The sequence below is a fragment of the Mirounga angustirostris genome, unplaced genomic scaffold, assembly GCF_029215605.1.
Source record: "Mirounga angustirostris isolate CCGP_5_RB_7025 unplaced genomic scaffold, mMirAng1.0.hap1 SCAF_15, whole genome shotgun sequence".
Lineage (NCBI taxonomy): Eukaryota > Metazoa > Chordata > Mammalia > Carnivora > Phocidae > Mirounga > Mirounga angustirostris.
Window position 1 is genome coordinate 88,868,432 of NW_026991723.1, and position 22,129 is coordinate 88,890,560.

General features: G+C 49.0%; 1 protein-coding gene across 6 annotated transcripts in view; it reads left to right on the forward strand.

Annotated features, from left to right (window-relative positions):
- The window catches only part of NUP214 (nucleoporin 214), a 102,031-nt gene extending 92,755 nt beyond the window's left edge, over positions 1-9,276 (forward strand). For 5 of the 6 annotated variants that reach the window (XM_054509464.2, XM_045883360.3, XM_064579478.1 and 2 more), the window contains 5 exons: positions 66-218; positions 4,443-4,614; positions 6,521-6,660; positions 7,493-7,517; positions 8,036-9,276. In XM_054509464.2, the coding sequence (XP_054365439.1) occupies positions 66-218; positions 4,443-4,614; positions 6,521-6,660; positions 7,493-7,517; positions 8,036-8,069 (524 nt within the window). In that variant the 3' untranslated portion in view covers positions 8,070-9,276. The other variant, XM_064579479.1, reaches the window with a different exon arrangement.
- Positions 9,277-22,129: the final 12,853 nt, after the last annotated feature.

Genomic DNA, 22,129 nt, shown 5'->3' on the forward strand with positions numbered 1-22,129 from the left:
GTTCAAAGTAGATAAGGACATTTTTCTACCTCTGATCTCCCTCAACATGTTCCCCCTTTCTTTAGATACCTCTAATCTCTTCGGAAACAGTGGGGCCAAGACATTTGGTGGATTTGCCAGCTCATCGTTTGGAGAGCAGAAACCTGCTGGCACTTTCAGCTCTGGAGGAGGAAGTGTGGCATCCCAAGGCTTCGGGTTTTCTACTCCAAATAAAACAGGTACTCTGATACTTATTAGCTGTGGTTTATTTTTAGATGGATATTACATATGTGTAGATGCCTGGAAGGAGATGTCTCTAGGGCAGCTCTCAAGAGAGTAGCATTGGAGTATAGATGAAGTGACTTTTTCTCCCCAATTCATTTTTATATTTACTGAGCATCTACTGTGTTCCTAGCACTGTTCTAGGTCTCCAAGACATGTTAAAAGCAAGAATGTAAATACTCAGCAAGTGCAGAGCATCCAAAATAAGGGAACATACAAGACAGTGATAACTAAAATATAAACAAGAAAACACCAGAGTCAGAGAAGAGCTTGAGTCCCATTCGTGGTCATGGGCAAGACAGGTGGTCTGCTTAGTTTTTATGTCTTTTTGATTTGTCCTCTTTCTCAAGTCACTTTTTTTTTTTTTTTAACTTTTGAGCATAACATACATAAATATATTACATATACGTGTTCCCATACAACATCCATTTACTGTAAGTACACAGCACAGTTACTTCTCATGAGGAGAACACGCCGGTGGGATCAAGAGTAAAGAGTACCACCAGCGCTACTTCTTATCCTAGCATTACTTGTAAAGTATACATTTGGGAACAGTGTGACTTCTCTGTGATCATATACGATGTTTATAATTTAAGAATTTAAGGAACAATACATGTTTCGATACACAAACATATTTCAGTTCTGTCAACTGCCTCTCTGTCCTCTTTCTGTCTCAGATCTACAGAGGGTCTGCATTCCTGCCCCTGTTGCATGGAAAATTGTGTGAAAAAACTTTTTTTCCCCCAAAAAAAGATCAATGGCAGAGTTTGAGAGGATGTTTGCAGAGAAAGGAGTTCTTTAAAGCAGACTCCCCAAGGGGGAGCAGTCAGGATGCTAGTCCCTCGGGTGTTTGGGAGCCTTTGAAATTATGTGAATTCCAGAGGAAAGACCCTACCGAGGACCAGATGCACCCTACCGAGGACCAGATGCTAGGTGGCTCTGACTTAGGACCGCCCCACATTCCATGCCTGGAATCCCACCTTCTAGAACCTAAATTGCTGTGGTTTCCATGCACTGTGTTCCATTACTCAGACCTGTGGCTCGGGTGGCTTAGTCTTTGGCTTCCAGTTTTTGATTCTTCCTAGAATTTAAAGTGCACTAGACATGAGCATTGCAGCTTTATTTTGCCCCCAGCCTTCCTCACAGTGAAGTATTTAAAAATGAAAAGGTTACAAGGCTCTGGGGCCTAGTTAACAAAGCAAACATTTGACTAAGAAATTTTAATTCATTAATCATCGAGGTTTAATTTATTTTTTTTTTTTAAGGAACTGGATAATGGTTTGTTAGTTTTGGTTTTTGGTTTTTGGTGTTTTTTTTTTTTGATTCATGTGGGTTTTTTATATGTTGTTCTTTATCCTGGAATCAGGTCCCAATTGACTTTGAGAATCTTATGCTTTTATTTTTTTAGTCTTAGAGAAAATGTATCCTCCTACCTTTCAGAACACTTTTCCTGTTTGATTGTTTGCCCCATGAAATCCCTCAGAGTGAAGACCGAGAAAACTACAAGGGATGAATGAACCGGTAGCCACAAGGGTGACAGTGAGGGTGGAGGCAGCCCGTGTCCTGTGCTTCCGGCACTTTGGCTCTCGCTGCAGGATTCATGGCAGTTCTCCTGCTGTAGAAGGAGGTGCCACAGAGTCCTGAGCATAAGGAAAGGGTGCTTTAAATAAAGGAGTCATCCTTCCTGCCCAGGCAGTGCAAATGCCTAAGACATCACGATTGGCATTTTGCTTGAATACCACTGTTAGATGGACCATTTTTGATGGGTTTTGGAAAGTTCCAGAAGTGTCCATCCTCCCTCAGTACAGTTGCTTTAGGAAATAGTGGTGCTGGAGATTACTTGTGTGGGGACAGAGGTGGGCCCAGACCACTGTGCCCAGCCCATCGGGCTCACCCCAGTTGTGGTGGAGGGAGGCAGGTGGACCCACGCAGTTAGGGAGTAGGTGCTCTTTTGAGTCACTCAGCCCAGCGCTACCACGATCAGCTGGCTGAACTTGGGCAGATCCATTCTCGGAGCTCGTTCCCTCACCTGCAAGGTCGGCTCCCCGGGTGGACGGCGGGGGTTAAGGCAGAGTATTGTGCAGCAGCTGGTGCCGTGCCTGGCACGCAGGGGGCCCTCAGTAAGTCAGGTACTTTATTATCATTGATAGCGAATTTCTCTCTCTTCTGGAGAAGAAAATCATGAAGATGTAGCATCTAATAAAATCAAATCCTTCCTAGCGTCAGAAGTGGGTTGCCGGTCTCCAAAAAATAATACCAGAGTGACCATTTTCCTCCTGTTTCACTTAGCTATGACCTGGGTTTGTTGTTCGGGGACATATTGTATGTGTGTGTGTATGTTGTGTATGTCAGTGTAGTGTGTATGTGGTGTGTGTGTGTGTATGTGGGGTGTGTATGTGAGGGTAGATGTGTATGCGTTGCGTGGGTGTGGTGTGTGTCCATGTGGGGGCGAGGGGTGGCACACGTGTGTGTGTGCATGTTTAATCTCCTCTCCCCTGTCCAGTTTACTTTCTTTCTGTATCACTGTGACTTCTCATTTTTCACTCACCCTCCATCAAGAAGTCGGAGTAATATTGTGCACAAGGCACCAGGTCCAGCTGCGTGTGTCTAGGAAGAAAGTGTAACTAGATCTGTGATCGGTTGTAAATAATTCAGCTGCAAGGGTTTTTTAGCACTTTTTTTTTTCCAGTCTCTTATATTTGTAACCCGACAGTCTCCATTATCATGGCTTGGAATTTCACTCAAGGTTTGAAAATCTAGAATGTTAACCCAAACATGAGCCTTAGCAAAAATTATCTTCACTAGCAATGATAAGCCCGTGACTGAATCACAAGATAACAAATAACGGAAGAATTCAGCTAACAGCTTTTCCTACCCAGAGTCTGATCTTTCCTAATTCAGGTAGCAGAAGTTTGTGGTGTGATTATGCTTATGTAAGAAGGCCTGATTCGTGCCTCTGACAGCAGGACTCACTTTCCGCAAGGGGCAAGCATAGCGTCCCTGGCGCCTCTTTCCTTGTGCCGAAGCCACTGTCGTTCCCTTTAGCACGTGGCTCCTTAAGCCAGTACTCATTTTAAGAAATACTCCTTTCTAGAGCACATTTCTTATACCAGTTTAGTCCATTCTGTTCAATGGACACTCACTGAGGGTCCCAGCTCATAGCCTAAAATGATGTACACAGGATCTTGGGGTTTGAGAACCCCCTCAGGAGCACGAGGGACAGAGAAGGATGGCCAGCCTTCCCGCCCAGTGGGCATCTCTGCCAATCTGAGGAGGCCGCCTCGGCGCACCTGACCGTCAGCACGATGGCCCGTGCGTGTGCCTGCCCCCCGCCCCCCCGCCCCTGTTCACGTGAGCAGCAGGGGACGTCAGGGGCTCTGGTGGCTCTCCTCAGGCCTGATGGATTGTTTTTATCACATTTATCCAGCAGCCTTCCTCCAGAGAGCAAATTTGGTGTGCTTTTTTATTGAGGAGTAGCTCCTGACTGCAGAGAGAAAGCATTTTGTAAGAAATTCTGTGCAGAGAGACTGTGGAGAGAGACGTGAGAGCCGTAAGGCTTTAAATAAATAAAAAGCCCCTGGCGGAGCACCAGTGCCGTGCGCCGCTCCATCTCTTCTGTAACCCAGTTCATAGGTTCTCCCTGCGAGGACACTTTGAGCCTCTGGCTTTATAATGTGTGTTTTCACACAGCTGGAAGCCTAGCCTGTGTCGTGATAGTAGCAACATCTGTCATCTTTGACACCTGGCCGGGATCGGCGTTTCCGAGAACGCTTTTTCAGGGAGGAGCCTCAGAAGAGCACAGTGGGGCTGGGAAGGGGTCAGAAAGGCGCCAGGCTGGTTCTTGGTTCTTGGTGACAATCTGATGCCACGAGACTGGGAGCAGACACTTCCAGCTTGTGCGTGGGAGGGCTCGAGGGTCTCACATACAAACACGGGGTCTGCTGGGTTCTTAGGGCTTCAGGGAGCTCCCCTGGTGGACACGACCCTTCTGCTAGAAGTGGAGGGGGTGGTTCGGTATTTAGAACGGCTTTCGCCCCCAGCCACAGTTTTTTGAATTTGAATTTCTAACCTGTTTTCCCCGTTTTCCTTCCTCTTTTGATTTGGTTTCTCACCGCTCATTGTCTTCTCTTCCTGTCTCCTTTCTTTTTCCCTGTTTGTTTGTTTGCCTCTGTTTTGCTCAGGTGGCTTCGGTGCTGCTCCAGTGTTTGGCAGCCCTCCTACTTTTGGGGGATCCCCTGGGTTTGGAGGGGTGCCAGCATTCGGTTCAGCCCCAGCCTTTACAAGCCCTCTGGGCTCGACGGGAGGCAAAGTGTTCGGAGAGGGTACTGCGGCTGCCAGCGCGGGAGGATTCGGGTAAGCCCCCCGGGGAGGGACCTGGGGACGGCCGAAAGCAAGGGGCCCGGTCCTCCTGGCTTGGAAAGACCGTTCTTGCGTTTTCCCTACTCGTGACTGAGCTGAGCCCCCCTCCCTCAAAACCCACGAACAAGTCAGTCCACGATGCCTCTTCCTCCCTGGGGAAGGCCCACTTCTTCCAGACCAGACTCTGTCGAGCGTGCGGGTGGACACCGGCTGTGTTGCCATCGCCCGCAAGCATAGATACTGGTTGGCAGGCCCCTGTTCTCCTGGTGGAACTAAAGGACGATTCAAGGGAAGTCCTGTCCTGGCTACTTTAGAGCCGGGCCTGCCCCTTGTGTGGTGACTTCGGTCAGGGGATTCAAGATGAATAGTTTCCGCCACATTCTTTCCTCTTGGGACTGTTGTGTCGTCGACCCATTGTCCTTGAGCGAACCACTCCTTGTGTCCCTCGTTCCACTCGTGACCCCCAGAGTGGGTATTCGGTTCACAGCCACTGGGCACTGACTGGGCCCCCTGCACATTTCAGAGTCTCCGTGACTGCTCAGCTTTCAAAGCTGCCCTGACCGCCTCGTGCACATCCTCCCTTGAAAACGCCATATTAGGGATTGGCTTTTAAGGGCCCCAGAAATTCAGTCTGGTTGCCAAAACCTCAAGGAGAAAATAAATAGCCTTCACCACACCACAAAGTCCTGATAAAATGTCTGTGGTGATGACTACAAAGTGCCTCATTCAGAGAACATATTAGCATCTGAAGTCACCGTCTGGTGGACCTGGCCCTGGGTGCAGGACATGGGGTGCGTAAAAGCTCAAAACGCGGGGAGGGGGTGGGAACTTTGTTTGGGGGAATGATCAGGGTACTTAGGGTGAGTCTTGGCGAGGTGATAGCATCTTTATCTTGAAAGTAAACTAAAGTATGTTTTTACTCATACCCTTTCCCTCCCCATGAAAGATGCTGGTGCGGAAATGCTGGCAAATTTCCAGAAAGTGAGCGAGTTGATAGATTGCTTCCTGGATTTCATGTAGAGACTAATGGTTCTTTTAAGTTTCCCCCAGGAAACCCCAAGAATTAAAGTTAAGGAAAGCTTTTGAAGGAGAGTTGGGACCAACTTTAACTAGCATTCTTGGCAGGTTCCAATGGACACTGATGTCTCCAGTGACCAGCCAGCACAGAGTCCTGCAGAGTTGGAGGGTTTGGGTTGACTGGGAATCTTGAAGTTTATTTATTTATTTGAAACCTGCTATTTTCTTTACCAGTAGAAAAGTGTCATATTCTGCCTTGGTGGGGGGGTTCACCCACATAAATCAAATGTACAAATAGAGCAAAAGTTAGTAGTGTAATATCAGAAGCCCATCGCCTTTCCCCAGGTCCCTGATCTGCCCCTGACAGATGTCTGAGGAGCTCCCACTGTTCTTGGGAGACTCGGAGCAGGGGTAGGAATAGAGCAGGACCAGTCAGGACCGCTCCAAGAGTCTGCTTCCAGAAGACCCCTCATCTTGTTGTGAAAAGTCAGTAGATCAAGATCCAGAGAGGAGCTGAAGACCAGTAACTGGGGGAAGAAGGTTGTCGATAAAAGAGAAATGCTAAAATGATGGAACGAAATCCGAGAATTACTGGAGATAGAGCAAAAAGTGTAGTGCTGCTCGATTTCCAGATGTCCTGGAATTTCCAGACAGTGGAGAAAAGCTAACACCCTGGACTGGTTGGTTTTCGTATCGAGTTCCTGTCCTCTTCCTTCCCAAAGCTGAGATTTGCTCTGGGCTCTAGCCTGCTCTTCCTGAGAGGCCACTGCTTTGAACCAAGCATGTCCCCTCGATTCGTGTGTGGCGGGCAGGCCAAGGCCTCCGGGCAGCAGGTGCCTGTGTGGCCATGCCAGCCACCAGCTGCTTTCTCCCTGGAACCTAGGTTTGGGAGCAGCAGCAACACCACATCCTTCGGCACCCTCGCAAGTCAGAATGCTCCGACCTTCGGATCACTGTCCCAACAGACCTCTGGTTTTGGGACCCAGAGCGGGGGATTCTCTGGCTTTGGATCGAGCGGAGGAGGTAGGTGGCCAGACATGTTTCCCTCACCGTAGTCCCTCCTGCCTTCTCCTCAGTAAACGCCTTCCGCCGCCTCTGCACCCAAAGAAATGAGTGATTTTTACCTGGCAATTCAGTTTAGTATTTTGAAGGCTGAAAGTGGGTGAAAGACAAAATGTTCTTCTTAGGCTTTAATTAGATGTGTAACGTTGCGCCATTTCTTACCAAAGAAAGACACGACTGCCTTGATTTTTCTCTCAAGACAAGAACCCAAAATAAAAATTGTCTTACTAGACCTTGGTTTAAAAATCCAAGGCGGCAAATGCCAACAATAAGATGTGGAGACTTGATGAAATGTCTTTGATTTGTTGCACCCTCGCTTCTTCCGATAGTGGAATACGTATGCTCTGCTTTTTATCCCTACAACACATTTATGAGGCGCAGAAGCCAGGCATCGTTGTTGTTTTATAAATGAAGACAAAAACCCCACGGGGCCCATTTGCCCAAAGGGCCAGAGACTGAGCCACAGAGCCGGGCCTAGAACCCAAGTGTCTTGCTTCTCCCAAGAAGCAGCAAGTGGATGAAAAGAGAAAAATAAGATTTCGTAATGAAGGGGGTCCATGTGGCCCCGGGGCAGCTGAGTGGGAGGTGCCATGCCAGGGACCCACTGCCCAGAGTGGGCGCCGGGGAGGGAAGAACCCTGAAATGCCAACAAGTCCCCTCACCTTCCCTGTCCCACCCAGCGGGGCTCTCCACGGGGAGTGAAGGGAGGGACACGGTGGGGCCTGGGACACCCCTCCGCCTCTCGAGTCACGTGTGCGCGCTCACTTCACTCCACCCTTCCCATCTTTTTCAGGATTCAGCTTTGGATCATCCAACTCGTAAGTATCCACCTCCAGTTTCCAGCCATTAAATAAGGAGGGAGGAGTGTGTGGTATGTGAAAACATTACACTACTAACTTTTGCTCTATTTGTACATTTGATCCGTTTTTCCTGTTTTATAAGCTTGTCCTGGAAGCATGGGGTTTAGCGGCAGGTTTTGGGTTTCGTGCACCTGCTGATCTCAGCGGAGTATAGCAGGAGGTGCCCAGCCTGGCCTCCTCGAGGGCCACGCGTCAGAGAGAGGAGTGTGCCTTCTGATGAACAAAGGCTGGAGGGCAGGACCCTAGAGATGCTGTTCCTTAGTTCCCTATTAGCGTCTCAGAAGCTTCGTGCTGCCCGCAGACCTCCAGGCCCATCACCAAGCTTACATTTTGATCCTCACTCTGTGCTGCTGTATGGAATTGCATGACATTAAAAATTCAGAGTCCCGAATTCGGCCCACAGGCAGTTGCATGAGCCCCAAAGCCCTTCCTCAGAGCTGGCGCTGATCTGCCTCTCTCCTGGCGCTTCCTTGCAGGTCTGTCCAGGGCTTTGGTGGCTGGAGAAGCTGAGTGGGTGTCGGTGTTCTTTCAGTTCCTGTGACCAACTACATTCTCAGCTCCTCTTCGCTGAGCCACACTGGAGCAGTCCTTTCCCGTGAACATTCGCACTGAAACACACACCCAGAAAGAAACAGCAGAAACCAAAACTCTATAGAGATGCTTGATCGCTTGTTTGTTTTATTTTCGATTTCGTGTTGGTTGTCGTGCCCCCCCCCCACCCCCACCGTCGGTCCACCACTATTAAACTCTGGTCTGTTTCCATGCTGAATGTTTGTGGGTTATGTCAGGTCACAGCCTGGGAGAGAGGTTTCCTCATCGCTGTGGCTCTGAGAAACCTTCCTGGCCTTCCGTCAGCCAGCAGTGTATGTCTTCAAGGATGGCACCAGAAGTTGGCAGCGTAGGAGACGGATGCACGCAGAGGGTGGGCAGGAGCTTCTCCCATGACCCGCTCTCCTCGGGCCTAGGCCCTTGCCCAGGGAGGAGGTGGAGTGCTGGCCAGCCACCTTTTTGAGGCCGTAACTTGGTATCTCCTTTTCGTGTCCTTGCTGCTGTTGGGTATCAGGACCCTCAAGGCACCAGCCTTGTGATTGGGTGGAGGGCCAGGAACTCCCTCACGCGGGCATCAGCTGAGTTTCAGAAGAGCTCGTGGCACCTTAAATGGAGGTACAGGTGGCCGTGAGACGAGCATGGAAAAGAGGCCAGTGGGCGCTGATGACAGGGATGCTGCCCTTGGACCAGCCCCGTCAGCTCTGCTTGGTTTGGCTCTGGGGGCTGTGTGTCCCACGGCTGATTTCTTCGACTCTGGAGAGGCGTGATGGAGAAGAGCGTCTTTATCTCCAGTGACCGTGACGTTGGTCACCACGCCTGGCCCGTTGCCTGTGAACCGCAGTGCAGATAACCCTGGGGCAGGCCTGGAGCCGAGCCGACACCACAGTCACGTGCTTGCCGGCATGGCGGAAGGACCCCAACTTCAGTCTTATCAAAGCACGTGAAGTGCAGTAGCTTTCAGGTCTGGGCATGTTCCACTTTTTGGGCCTGTGGTGTCCTAGGCAGTTGCCGACAAACAAGGACTGCCTCACATTCCCGTCGGGCAGGGATGCGACCGTGCATTGGCTCGGGTCGTGGCAGGGGAGGGCCAGGAAGGGTTGTTTAGAGTTTTACATATTGGAAAGTTCTATTTTAAAATGTTTTAATAAAAGTTTTCCATGTGACTGTATCTGTCCCGTGACAGCCAGTGTGGTCTCGCTGGTTCCGTGGGGGCGGGGCCCCTGTGCCACAGCCCGCGCTGCCATCCCCCTCTGCGACACTGGCCTGGAGGTTCTGTGTGAAGTACAGGCCCTCGAGCCCCAGTCCTGCAGTCTGTGACTTGGTAGGCCTGAAACTGGACGCCCCCAGGGCATTGGGCTCCCTGGTTCTTAGGCCCCTCAGAAGAGGAGTGTCATCGTGTGGCACTGTTGGGCTTCAGGAACCCCAAACCAGAATTAGGTCCCCATGCGGCCGGAGAAAAGAGTAGGGGTCTGTCTGTGCCTCCTGTCAGTCAGGGCATCTGCCTCTCAGAGAGCTTCGACTTGAGCTGCTTAACACGTACCCGTTTGGGTCCTTGTGGAACTAAAGAGCCTGTCTGCCCCTGCTCTCACACGAGGCCCCCTGAACTGTGGAGCAGGGGACAGTCCCCACGACATCCACACAGCCAGACGTGGGACTTGTTCCGCCTGCCCGCGCTCCGTAGTTCACACGGGCCATCTAGAGACCGCAGGCACTCAGATCCCTGGGAGAAGCTCCCAGTGGAGGGCCCTGCTTTGAGGGAGGCGAGGCGATGAGAGCGGACTCTGCCTCAGCGTGTCATCCGGCCGACTGGCACCCACACCGAGCCAGTCTCCTGCCTTCCTGTTTCCCCCCTGAGGCTCTTTTTTATAAATAGAAGCTGGTTCGGCCTAAACCCTTGACCTCGAATTCTGTGTTAATCCTCCACAGAGGTGGCATGTGACATCTCTCCATAAGGCCGTATCAGCTGTGCCCGACCCGATAACGCCCCCGCCGCTCACTGTCAGCAGAGGAATGCCCTGCTGGTGCCCCGGCCCCTCTGCCTTCCTTTCCTGGGGTCGATTACACTGGTAGGTGGCCAGGGTCATCTCCGGAGCTTGGCTGTGTGCATCCACTGAAACCCGAGCTCCCAGGGGCGTGAGCCCTTCCTGAAGAGGGACAGGAGTGCGGCCCGGGTCCCCCTGAGGGGAAGGGACCACAGGGGCTGCTCGGGCCCACGAGGAGGCCTACCCACTCCTGCAGCACAGTGAGCTGCGGCGGGCAGGTGGGCAGCCTCGCTGGCCCAATTTCTATTTCTGCTGGTGTGGCACAGGAAAGGCAGGAAGGAAAAGGGGAAGACCGTTTAATGAGCGAGGTTGTGTTTTGTTTGGCTTTTCCAGACACAAATGTCCTATGTTCGTAATTGGTGCTTCAGATGGCAACACCGATAGAGGCCAGAAAATGGGTTTCTCAGGGACAGAAGAACCCGAATAACAAAATAGGTGTGCGTGCAAGTCCCCTTGTGTGTTGATGTGGCTGTGAAGTCCTCGAGACCTGAGGCAGAGGTCCCCTCGGTGTCGTCCTCCTGTTTGTGTTGAGCATCCAGCGCTTGCCCTCAGCTTTGCTCTCCGTTCTGGCAACGTCCAGAGAAGTTTCTAGGTCAGGTCTTTGGTGCTGCAGGAAGAGTATGGACTTAGTAGGCTGACCTGATCCTAACCCTCATGGGCCCTGTCACCAGAAGGAGGAGAGGACCGTGGCCTCCTGGTGTCCCGAGGGCCTTTCCCTCGCTGGTGATGGAGATGGGAAGGCCGGTCTCGCAGGGGGTCTTGGGGGGGGGGGGGGGCGTGACAGATGGCAGGGCACCCGGCACAAAGCAGGCTCTCACTAAATGTAAACTGTTCTTGCCTCACAGGACCTTGCCCTACCTCCAGGGTAAAGAGTTCTAGATTCCCGCCTCAACCTCTCTGGGTTTGGAGAGGGGCGTATCTTCCACGTGGCAGTTGAGCCCCTCATCAAACACAGGACTCCACTGGGTGAGGGATTGCCCCCCACGTAACGAAGCTCTAACGCAGGAGTCCTCGACTTTAATTTGGGATTCTGATCAGAGAGCTGACTTGGGCCCTTGAATGTTCTTTTTTAAAAAAAATTTTTTTTTTTATTTATTCATTCAAGACACAGAGAGAGAGAGAGAATATGAGCAGGGGGAGAAGCAGAGGGAGGGGGAGAAGCAGGCCCCCCGCTGAGCAGAGAGCCCGATGTGGGGCTCGATCCCAGGACCCTGGGATCGTGACCTGAGCCGAAGGCAGATGTTTAACCATCTGAGCCACCCAGGCGCCCCTCGAATGTTCTTAACAAGCTCCTCAGGTGGTCTGTGGGCCACATTCTGAGAAACCTTTTAACTGCAATAACCAGAAATATGTCCCCTCCAGGGGAGTGTCTGAAAGAGAATCTCACTCCCATGGACATGGTTCTTTTGCCATTAATCCAAGGTAAGGGATCTTTCTGAATTGTCCACGAGAGACACGCATTTTACATTGCAGCTGCTTATTGGACCATCTGCTCACTATGTATCTATAGATAGAGCTATGTATTGCAGCACAGGTGGGCTGTCAGCTCCCAAACACAGCTTCTGTTCATCATGGCAGGTGGGAGAGTACCTTCCTTGACCTCACCCTGCCTCCTGGCATGACTCCTCCCTCCTCCCTCCTGCCTCCGCGTAGCCGGCTGTGACAAGGTGACAGAGGAGGAGGAGGAGTGACGCCCCCGCACCCTCCTGAGCTTGGGTCTCAGTCTCTCCCTTCCCTCCGGCTTCATCATCCCGCGGGCTCCACACCCTGTCTCCCAGAACACCCGGCCGGCACCCCCGAGCGCCTGCTGATTCGTACTCCTGTTCCTTTCAGGTATTGCCTACTGGGTGGAAAGCAGGGCAGGGGTACCCCTGGGCCGGTCTGTCCAGATCCATCTCTCCCTCCTCCTACCCTCGTTCTCCCTGGTTTGTCTACTCTTGCCTCGCTTGCGTGTGGAAACAAGACTGGGACTGTTCTGGCCCCCAGACCTCTGTGTTTGAAGTGATTCCTGGGGGAAGTTTGTATTCAGCCAGAACAGAAAGGGCTCTGTGGCCAGCTAAGTTGGGGAGGAGAATGGACAGAACAAAATTTAACAGATTTTCATATTGAAGGCCTCTGTTGAGCCTTTAATATGCAAATTTGCTTCATAAATCAGGAAGATGAACTAGTCTGCCATCTCCCAAATCTTTGTGACCAGGGAACTTTCTGGAGCCAGATTCCTCAGAGCTCGTGCTGGGAGCTGCTTCATGATTGGTGTCACCGGGCAGAAGCATAGCTTACTTCCTGTGGGTTTTCTAACACACATTCCTCTCTTGTATTCAGTGATAGTAGTGATGATTCACTGGAGATTTACTATGTGCCAGGTACTGTCTGTCCTAAGCACTTCACGGACATTTTCACGTTTAACCTAGAAGCTAGATATTGTGACCCACATCTTCCAGATGAGAGCATGAAGCCAGGAGAGTAAGCCATTTGCTGAGTTTTAAACCAGGTGTTGATAGAGCCAGAAGGAACCCGGGCAGTGCCCCCTGCCCAGCCTGGCACCATACGCCCCTGCCCTCTGCTAGCCCCGGGCCATCCACCGTGGGCTCTCATGATTTTTCTCCCCCAATAGAGTCATTATTTCAGAAGAGATACCTGCCTGCTTGTGCCAGGGACACTAACGTGCACCTGTCCAGCCTACCCCACGCACGTGAGCCGACCTTGGACACAGACCACAGCAAACGTTCTACCTATCGTGTGGTTACTTGCCCCCGTATTCTGCTGGCTCCAACCTGGTATGTGGCCATCATGTAAACAGCACACCCAGGAGGGAGGTGGGGCAGAGGCTGAATCCGTTGAGCTTACGCTGGTGCGCACCAGAGGCAGATGGGGGCTTACTAACCGCTCTCTGACGGAGGTGATCCGACCCTGGAGGAAGCAGCTGGCTTCATGCCCTTGAGCGGTCTCATCCCCTCCCTCCTGTGCCGTCTCTTCCGGGGTCTGGCTTTGAGGCTTTCCAGAGTCCCACAGGAGGTCAGGCTGCAGACCCACTGAGGCAGCAGTTACTCCATTGTTCAGCCCCTCTCTGCTTATAAATAGAATCCTGTCCGTTCCACAGCCCTGGCCAGAGATTCTCCACATTGTTTTCGACCCTAGATCGGCAGCTGCAGTGAAAGAGTCTGTGGGAGGGGGACACAGGCAGGAGCCCACGTGGTAGCGAGCCAGGCTCCGTCCCATCACGGTGTCCCCCCAGCACCGCACCTGCCTGACCTCACCCTGCTGGCCCAGCTGGTCTCCGGCTGGGAGGACACCGAAGAGGTTGGCTGCCTGCCCTTCCCGAGGTCGGTGCCCACGCTTCCGGCTGGAGTCCTGACCCTAGCCTGCAGGTCCCACGTCTGGTCCCTCCTACCTCGCCCGCCCCCTCGTCACGCCTCTCTGCCCTCCCGATTCTCAAGGCCCCTCTGCACTCTCTCCGTTCTTCAGACGGCCCGCTGTGCTTCCCTCCGCAGGAGCTTCCGTACTCGGTGTCCGCAGCCGTGCGTCCTCCTGCCCTGCCCACTCGCCCACTGCCCCCCAGAGCCTGCGTGCTCGGGTACAGCAGCTCCCCTCTCGTGGAGGCATGCGTCACAATTACTATTATTTGTGTACTCGGTTGTTCTATTTGTTTAGCCTGTCCTCTGCCTCCCGCCCTCCAAAAAGGCAGTTCCTGGAGGGCAGGGGCCGCGTCCGCCTTGTCTTCCAGCGCCAAGAGGCGCGAGTCAGTGCCACCCGGACCAGCTTCCCAGACAGAAGCCGGCGCTCGCTCGGCAGCCAGATCCCAGCAGGAGATGACGAGGGTTGGGGGCCGGTCAAGAGCCCACCACACCAGGGGCCTGGGGGCTGGCTCTAGGAAAAGGAGCCCCTGGGTCCCCCATCGTTCAGTCTACAGGTTTCTGTCCCTGCAGGGAGAACAGCCAGCAGCACGGCTCCCACCTCACCCCAGACCCTCTTTGGTCCTGCCCTTGCTAATCTTACCATCCCAGAGCTCTCCAGCCAGCCAGAGGGGTGCAGGAGGAGCAGGGAGGGCCGGCAAGTCCCTGGCTGTGGCTGACAGAGGGGCTATATGAGCTGATGGAACGGCTTGACTGTCACCAGCCAGCATTTTCAGAAGCGTTTTGAATTCTCACGTCTTGAAATGTTTGCTTTTAAATCACTTTCGTTTTCTGTGTTCTAGGGAACAAGATGTGCCCCGGCGTAGGGAAATGAAACTGCTACAATGATTTTCAAGGTTCTAGATACGGGTGATTGGGCAGTGCAGCCTGAACCCGTCCTTGCCCAGGGCCCAAGGGAGCCGAGGCTCTGTTTATCAAGTAGCAGCAATCGTTCGGAGCTAAATTCGGCTCTGAAGCCTCTTCCCCACGCGAGGGCTTCAGGCATCTGGCCTGGCTGACCCCTGACTCTTGTCTGTAGGGTTGTCTTTCCTCATTTTGAGCCATTCTGTAAAGAGGAATAAGCATCATCTCAGAGCCTTCCAAGCCAAGTGGTGCTCAGACGGCTGCAGTTGTCGGCCTCACAGATGGTGGGACCAGCGGTCACCACCCAGAAGCTTGTATTGACGTCTCATACTTCCTGTGTGCTGGTCCCACGCCAGGACAGCATCACCGTAGCAGGCACATCACGCTTTCTCCTATGGCACGCTGGGTCCGGCTGTTCCAGCCACGCACTTGTCACCTAGGCCCTACTCTCACCAAGTGTGTTGCTGGCTGTCGGATGTGTGTTCAGGGAGGAGGCGGTTCCTTCTGTGGCCCCATCACCTGGCCCAGGTGGGAACCAGAGGAGCCTAGCATTTTAGGGCTGAAGATTATCCAGTTTGACTCCCTCCTTGAACACAGAAGGGAGTCAAGACAAAAGTGAGTCATTCTAGCAAGTAGAGTTTATTGGTTAAGATCATGGGTATTGCCTGCACTGGAATCCCATCCTAGCTGTGTGACTTCAGACGAGTCGTTTTACCTCTCTGAGCCCCAGTTGTATCATCCATGCAGAGGGTGAGTGATAATACATTCATCTAGATTTGTTGAGGATTAAATGAGACATTGTAGGGGCGCCTGGGTGGCTCAGTCGTTAAGCGTCTGCCTTCGGCTCAGGTCATGATTCCAGGTCCTGGGATCGAGCCCCGCATCGGGCTCCCTGCTCAGCGGGAAGTCTGCTTCTCCCTCTCCCACTCCCCCTGCTTGTGTTCCCTCTCTCGCTGTGTCTCTCTCTCTCTGTCAAATAAATAAATAAAATCTTTAAAAAAAAAAAATGAGACATTGTATATAAAGCTGGTAGTACTTGCATCATCATTGTTCATTGGAGTGAGAGCAGAGTGCAAAGTTCCCCATCCCTGACCTGTTTCTCTTTTACTGTACATAACGATTCTTACATTCATTAGTATACAGCTACAGTCGAAGAGCTGAAATTGAGTCTGTTGCAAGATCTGAGTCACTTGCTCTGTTAGCTCTTTAGGCTCCCAAACGAATGAAATGGCTGGCCAGAGGTAAAATCTTTCTCAGAATATTACAACTTAAAAAGATATGCCTGATGGGTCAGCTCGCGCAGTGAATATTCACGAGATAAGAAAAATACCCACGGTCAAACTTGTTGTGGTTAATATTTTATCTTCACATATTCAGCCGTAGATATCAATTATTGGAAGTCACATGATGGGGATCTGGCAGACCATGGGTCTCTGTGGTCTCCAAAGGACTGAGGAGTAGCAGGAACGCATGGTCCGTTTGAGGCTTTGGCTTGGCCTCGGAAAACAGTGCCCGTAGCTCAAAGGTGCAAACCAGGCAGGTCCTGCCTCCTCCCACCTCCGACTGTTTACCAAGATCCATCCCTAATTGCCTTTGGCTGTCCCTAATGCCCTCCCTGCACAATTTTCCCCAGTAGAATGGCACCAGTGGAGGTTGAGATTTCACTTTTCAGAAATCCATGTTAAAGCGAGGTCTCAGAATGCACTGGGCCTGAAACTGCAACCTGCTAATGATACACAGAAATTAAAACCCTACCTCTGAAGAAGCTTCTAGTCTGATCTTTATGGTAGAGATGAGCCTTTTCATGATGGCATCCATCCGCTTGCCTCTTAGATATAAAATCAGAATGCACCTTGGGCTTCTCTGCGACTCACTTTTCTTTTTTAAGATTTTATTTATTTGACAGAGGCACAGCGAGAGAGGGAACACAAGCAGGGCAAGTGGGAGAGGGAGAAGCAGACTCCCCGCGGAGTAGGGAGCCCGATGTGGGGCTTGATCCCAGGACCCTGGGTTCATGACCTGAGCCAAAGGCAGACGCTTAACGACTGAGCCACCCATGCGCCCCTCAGTTTTCTTTCCAATGGCTTATCTTGCTTATAAAGAGTATTTTATACTGAAGTGATTAGATTGGATGGTTGGGAGTGAGAGAGGGCACAGCTCTACTCAATTGGCCATGTAATGTTGATCAGGGCATGAGATTAACTTGCCTGAGTAGGTAAAACTATTCTAATCTAAAAGCCAATTTAATTTCCAATTAGATTCTTTTTTTTTTTTAAGATTTTATTTATTTGAGAGAGAGAATGAGATAAAGAGAGAGCATGAGAGGGGCAGGGTCAGAGGGAGAAGCAGACTCCCTGCTGAGCAGGGAGCCTGATGCGGGACTCGATCCCGGGACTCCAGGATCATGACCTGAGCCGAAGGCAGTCACTTAACCAACTGAGCCACCCAGGTGCCCCTCCAATTAGATTCTTAATCAAAGATGTTCATTTTGTCTTACAGCTAAACTTCTGTCAAGAACAAATCGAATATTCGAGGTACGCTTGGCTTAGCTGCCTCGTAACAGGAAACAGGACCTTGGGGACCTATGTTAAGGTGATCCATTACCATCTGTAGGTGTGTTAATACTGTCAAATAATGACTCCGGTTGTGGGTTTTGTTTTGTTTTGTTTTGTTTTTTGCCCCTGGTGTTAACATAAGCTTTGAGGGGTAGGAGAGGGCAGAGGGCTAGAGAAGAAGACAGACGTTAAAGCCAAACCCTCAGTCTGTGTCTCAGCTCCTGGCATCAGGGCTACTTCTTATGGACCAAGTGCCCAAGCCAATGGGCAGCATTCTCTGTAAGGGTCTATGGATCTAAAGGTGAAAGTCTATTCTTCAACAGAGAATTCCCTAGATTTCTTTCACATACAAGGAAAGTGACCTACTTAGAAAGGGCTACCCAGTGTAGCTAGTCACAAGTTAAAAGCATGGGGAAAGTCTATGGGGAATTCTAAGTCCCTGTTGAAATGCTTGGCCATTGTGCAACTTTTGGCAACCTGTGGTGCTTCTCCAAGGGGGGGCGGGGAGGGAGTACCTGTCAGAAGAGCTTGGAATTCCTGCAGTTTAGGGTAGGGCCACATTTTTTGTTCTTTTGGTTTTTTGTTTTTATTTTTTGTTTTTCTGCAGGCATCACTGTTGCCTTGAGTGGGTCATGGTTTCCAGTTGCTGCCCTGGATGAATTAATGAATTGTAGAATTACTGTTGCTTTTCTCTTTAGTAATCGTTATGTTCTTGTGAAATTGCTGCAGTCATACCATTTTTTTTTAAATCAGTTGATTCCTCTAATTCTTGGTTATTTCTGAGTTCTTTTCCTCTAGAAAATGTAGAAATGGGTGACATTGGCCCACAGATTGTTTCATTCCCAAGTAAAGGAAGATGAGCTTTTCTGTTTCCAGCAAGATGGAATTAGTAGATACTGGGTTTGCCCTCTTTTCTGAAAAAACTAAAAATTCAGTCGAACAATTTTCAAGATGGTTGACATCAAGCAGCAAAGGATAGTGACCCCTGAGATTCAAGGAACAAATGAGGTAAGCCCTACAGTTGCCCCCGTTTCCTGCCTGGAAAACATTTCCAGACCAGCATAGGGAAGGAGAGTCCAAGTGGAGCCCAGTGATCAGTGATCTCCCTGAGTTCACAAGGCAAGGTATCAGAGAGGGGAGGAGAGGGCTGCACAGTGTGGATCTGGACTCTGGCTCTGCAGAGGGACTCTCAAGTACTAGCTAAGTACTGATCAGTGTGCACATTTGAGGAAAGTCTGTGTCTGGAGAAAAAGCAACATGAAAGGATTAGAGGCAGAATCCTCAGAGCTCTAGGGCAGAAAGTAGTGCTGGTTTCTGCCAGCCAATGTGGAAATCCTCATAATTCACCTAGCATTTGGATAGAGTACTCAGAAGGGTTTTGCCTCAGTAGCAAGGAAAAATGAGTCCTAAACAAAATGCCACTCTAATCTCATCTAACAAAGCTTAGAAGCAAGACCCAAATTAATCAGACTATTTCCATCTTAGATCCCAGAACTAAGCTCAAGAAACTTACTTCAGAACAAAAATACCCAGTACCAAACAAGATAAATTTCACGGTTTCCAGCATCCAATCAAAAATGACCAAGTATGAGGGGCGCCTGGGTGGCTCAGTCGGTTAAGTGTCTGCCTTTGGCTCAGGTCATGATCCCAGGGTCCTGGGATCCAGCCTAGCATCAGGCTTCCCGCTCAGTGGGGAGTCTGCTTCTCCCTCTGCCTCTGCCCCTCCCCCTGATCATGTGCTCTCTCTCGCTCTCTTTCTCTCGCTCATTCTGTCTCTCAAATAAATAAAATCTTTTAAAAAATTACCAAGTATGCAAAAAGCAGAGAAATATGGTCTATAATAAGAAAAATCAAATAGCTGAAATTGATCCAGAAGTGACACAGATGATAAAATTAGTAGTCAAGAACTTTGAAGCCATGATTAAAAGTGTATTCTATATGTTTAAGAAGCTAGGAGAAAGACTGAACATGTTACATAGTGACATAGAAAAGACCCAAATCAAACTAGAGGTGAAAACTGTTATGTCTGAGATGAGAATATCCTGGATGCTACTAAGAAGATGTTATCCACTGCAGAGGAAAGAATTAGTGAAATTGAAGATTTAGCAATAGAAATGACCCAAAATGGGGGCGCCCGGGTGGCTCAGTCGTTAAGCGGCTGCCTTTGGCTCAGGTCATGGTCCCAGGGTCCTGGGATTGAGCCCCGCATCAGGCTCCAGTCTCCCTGCTCGGCGGAGAGCCTGCTTCTCCCTCTCCCTCTCTCTGCTGCTCTGCCTACTTGTGCTCTCTCTCTCTGTGTTAAACAAACAAATAAATAAAAATCTTTAAAAAAAAAAAAGAAGAAGAAGAAGAAATGGCCCAAAATGAACCACACAAAGAGAGAAGACTGAAAAAGTTGGAATAGAGCATCACTCAACAGTGGGTTAACTTCAAGTAGCCTAATAATATGTGTAATGAAAGTTCCAGAAAAAGGAGAGATGGAGGGAAAAATTTGAAGGACACCAGAAATTGTATCTACATGAGTAAGTATAAAGATTTTGGAAGGGATTCTTCAAGTCTCTTTAGAAGATAACTGTTCAAAGCAAAAATAATAACCATGTTTATGGGTTTTGTAACTTATGTAGAAAAAATGTACGACAACAATAACAAAAATGTTGAGAGAGAAGAAATGAAACTATACTGTTGTAGAGTTTATCCACTACCCCTAAAGTGGTATAACATCAATGGAAGACAGACTATGGTAGGTTAAAGATGTGAACCTCAAACCAATCACCAAAATAGTACAACAAAGAGTTACAGCTAATAAACCAACTAAGGGGATATAAAGAAATCATAAAACTGAATTCAAAAGTAGGCAAAAAAAGAGGGGGGGAAATGAACAAAAAAGAGGACAGATAGAAAACAAACAGCAAGATGGTTGATTTAAACCCAGCCATATCAATAATCACAACAAATGTAAATTATCTAATTTCTCAATTAAAATGCCAAGACTGTCAATAAATAAAAAAATATATTAAAAAAACAAAAAATAAATAAAATGCCAAGATTGTCAAATTGGATAAAAAAATAAGACCCAACTATATGTTGCCTACAAGAAACCAACTTTAAATATAAGATGCAAGCAGGTTAAAAAAAAATGGAAGGGGTGCCTGGGTGGCTCAGTCAGTTAAGCAGCTGCCTTCAGCTCAGGTCATGATCCCAGGGTCCTGGGATCGAGCCCTGCATCCGGCTCCTTGCTCAGCAGGGAGTCTGCTTCTCCTTCTGCCTCTCCCCACCCCCCTCATGTACTCGTTCTCGCTCTCTCAAAGACATAAAATACTTAAAAAAAAAAGAAAAGAATGGAAGAAGATACCATACCAACATAAATTTTTCTGAAAAGCTGGAGTGGCTATATTTATATTAAATATGGCAGATTTCAGAGCTCAGAATATTATAAGGGAAGACACGGTCATTTCATAATATGTCAATTTATGAAGAGTACATGTGTCCTAAATGTTTTTAGACCTTATAATAGAGCTTTAAAGTATCTGAAGAAAAACCATTAGAACTGCAAGAATAGATAAATCCATAATTATAATCAGAGGTTTCAATAACCCTCTTAATAACTGATAGAAGTAAACAGAAAAATCAATAAGGCTGTAAAAGACATGAATAGCGCTTTCAACCAACTTGAACATAATCGACATTTATACAACACTCTACCCGATATCAGTAGAATATATGTTCTTTTCATGTGTACACAGATACCAAGATAGACCATATCGTGAGTCACAAAACATGTCTCAATAAAGTTGAAAGGAATCAAGTCATACAAAATATGTTCTCTGACCACAGTGGAATTAAATTAGAAGTCAGTAACAGAAAGATATCTGGAAAATCCCCAAATATTTAGAAGCTAAATAACACATTTCTAAATAACCCATGACTGGGGCGCCTGAGTGGCTCAGTCGTTAAGTGTCTGCCTTTGGCTCAGGTCATGATCCCAGGGTCCTGGGATTGAGCCCCGCATCGGGCTACCGGCTCAATGGGAAGCCTGCTTCTCCCTCTGCCACTCCCCCTGCTTGTGTTCCCTCTCTTGCTGTCTCTCTCTCTCTGTCAAATAAATAAATAAAATCTTAGAAAAAAAAAAGTCAGACGCTTAACCGACTGAGCCACCCAGGTGCCCCTAGACGTAAGAATTCTTAAAAGTTTAGCCATCCGATCCAATACTATATAAAAAGGATATGCATAATGACCAAGTAGGATTTATTCTAGCAACTCAAGGTTGGTTTAACATTTGAAAATCAATCAATACAATTCACTACATTAACAGAGTAAAAAATTAAAAAAAAAAACAACATATGATCATCTCGATAGATACAGAAAAGGCTTTTGATAAAATCCAGTGTTTGTTCCTGACAAACTCCGGGCAAAACAGAAGTGGAAAGGAACTTCCTTGGCCTGATAAGGAGCATCTAGGAAGATCCTACTGTTACCATCATACATAATGGTGAAAGAATGCTAGATGAGGAGCAAGGCAAGAATGGCCACTCTCACTGCTTCCGTCTATCCAACACTGCACAGGAAGATCTAGCCAATATGCCAAGGCGAGAAAAAGAAATAAAAGGCACCCAGATGGGAGTTTCCATGGCTCAGTCGGTTAAGCATCTGCCTTCGACTCAGGTCGTGATCTCAGGGTTCTGGGATCGTGCCCCACGTCGGGCTCCCTGTTCAGCGGGGGGCCTGCTTCTCCCTCTCCTGCCCACTTGTACTCTCTCTCGCTATCTCTGTTGCTATCTCTGTGTGTGTGTGTCTCTCTCTCAAATAAATAAATAAAATCTTTTTTAAAAAAGGCATCCAGATTAGAAAGGAAGAAATTAAACTTCATTCACAGATAACATGATCTTTTGTTTTTTTTGTAGCTGATTCTAAATTTCATATGGAAATGCAAAGGACCCGTAACAGCCAAAACAACCTCAAAGAAGGAAAAGCAAAGTTGGAGGACTTATTATAAAGCTACAGTATTTAGGGCCACATGAAATTGGTGTCAAGATAAAGAGATCAAGTTATGCAAAACAGAAAGTCCAGAAATAGATCCACACCTATATGATTGATTGTTGACAAAGGTGAAGAGGCAGTTTGGGGGAGATTTTCTGCAGGACCCAGCTTTCTGGGTTCTCAGGCTGGAT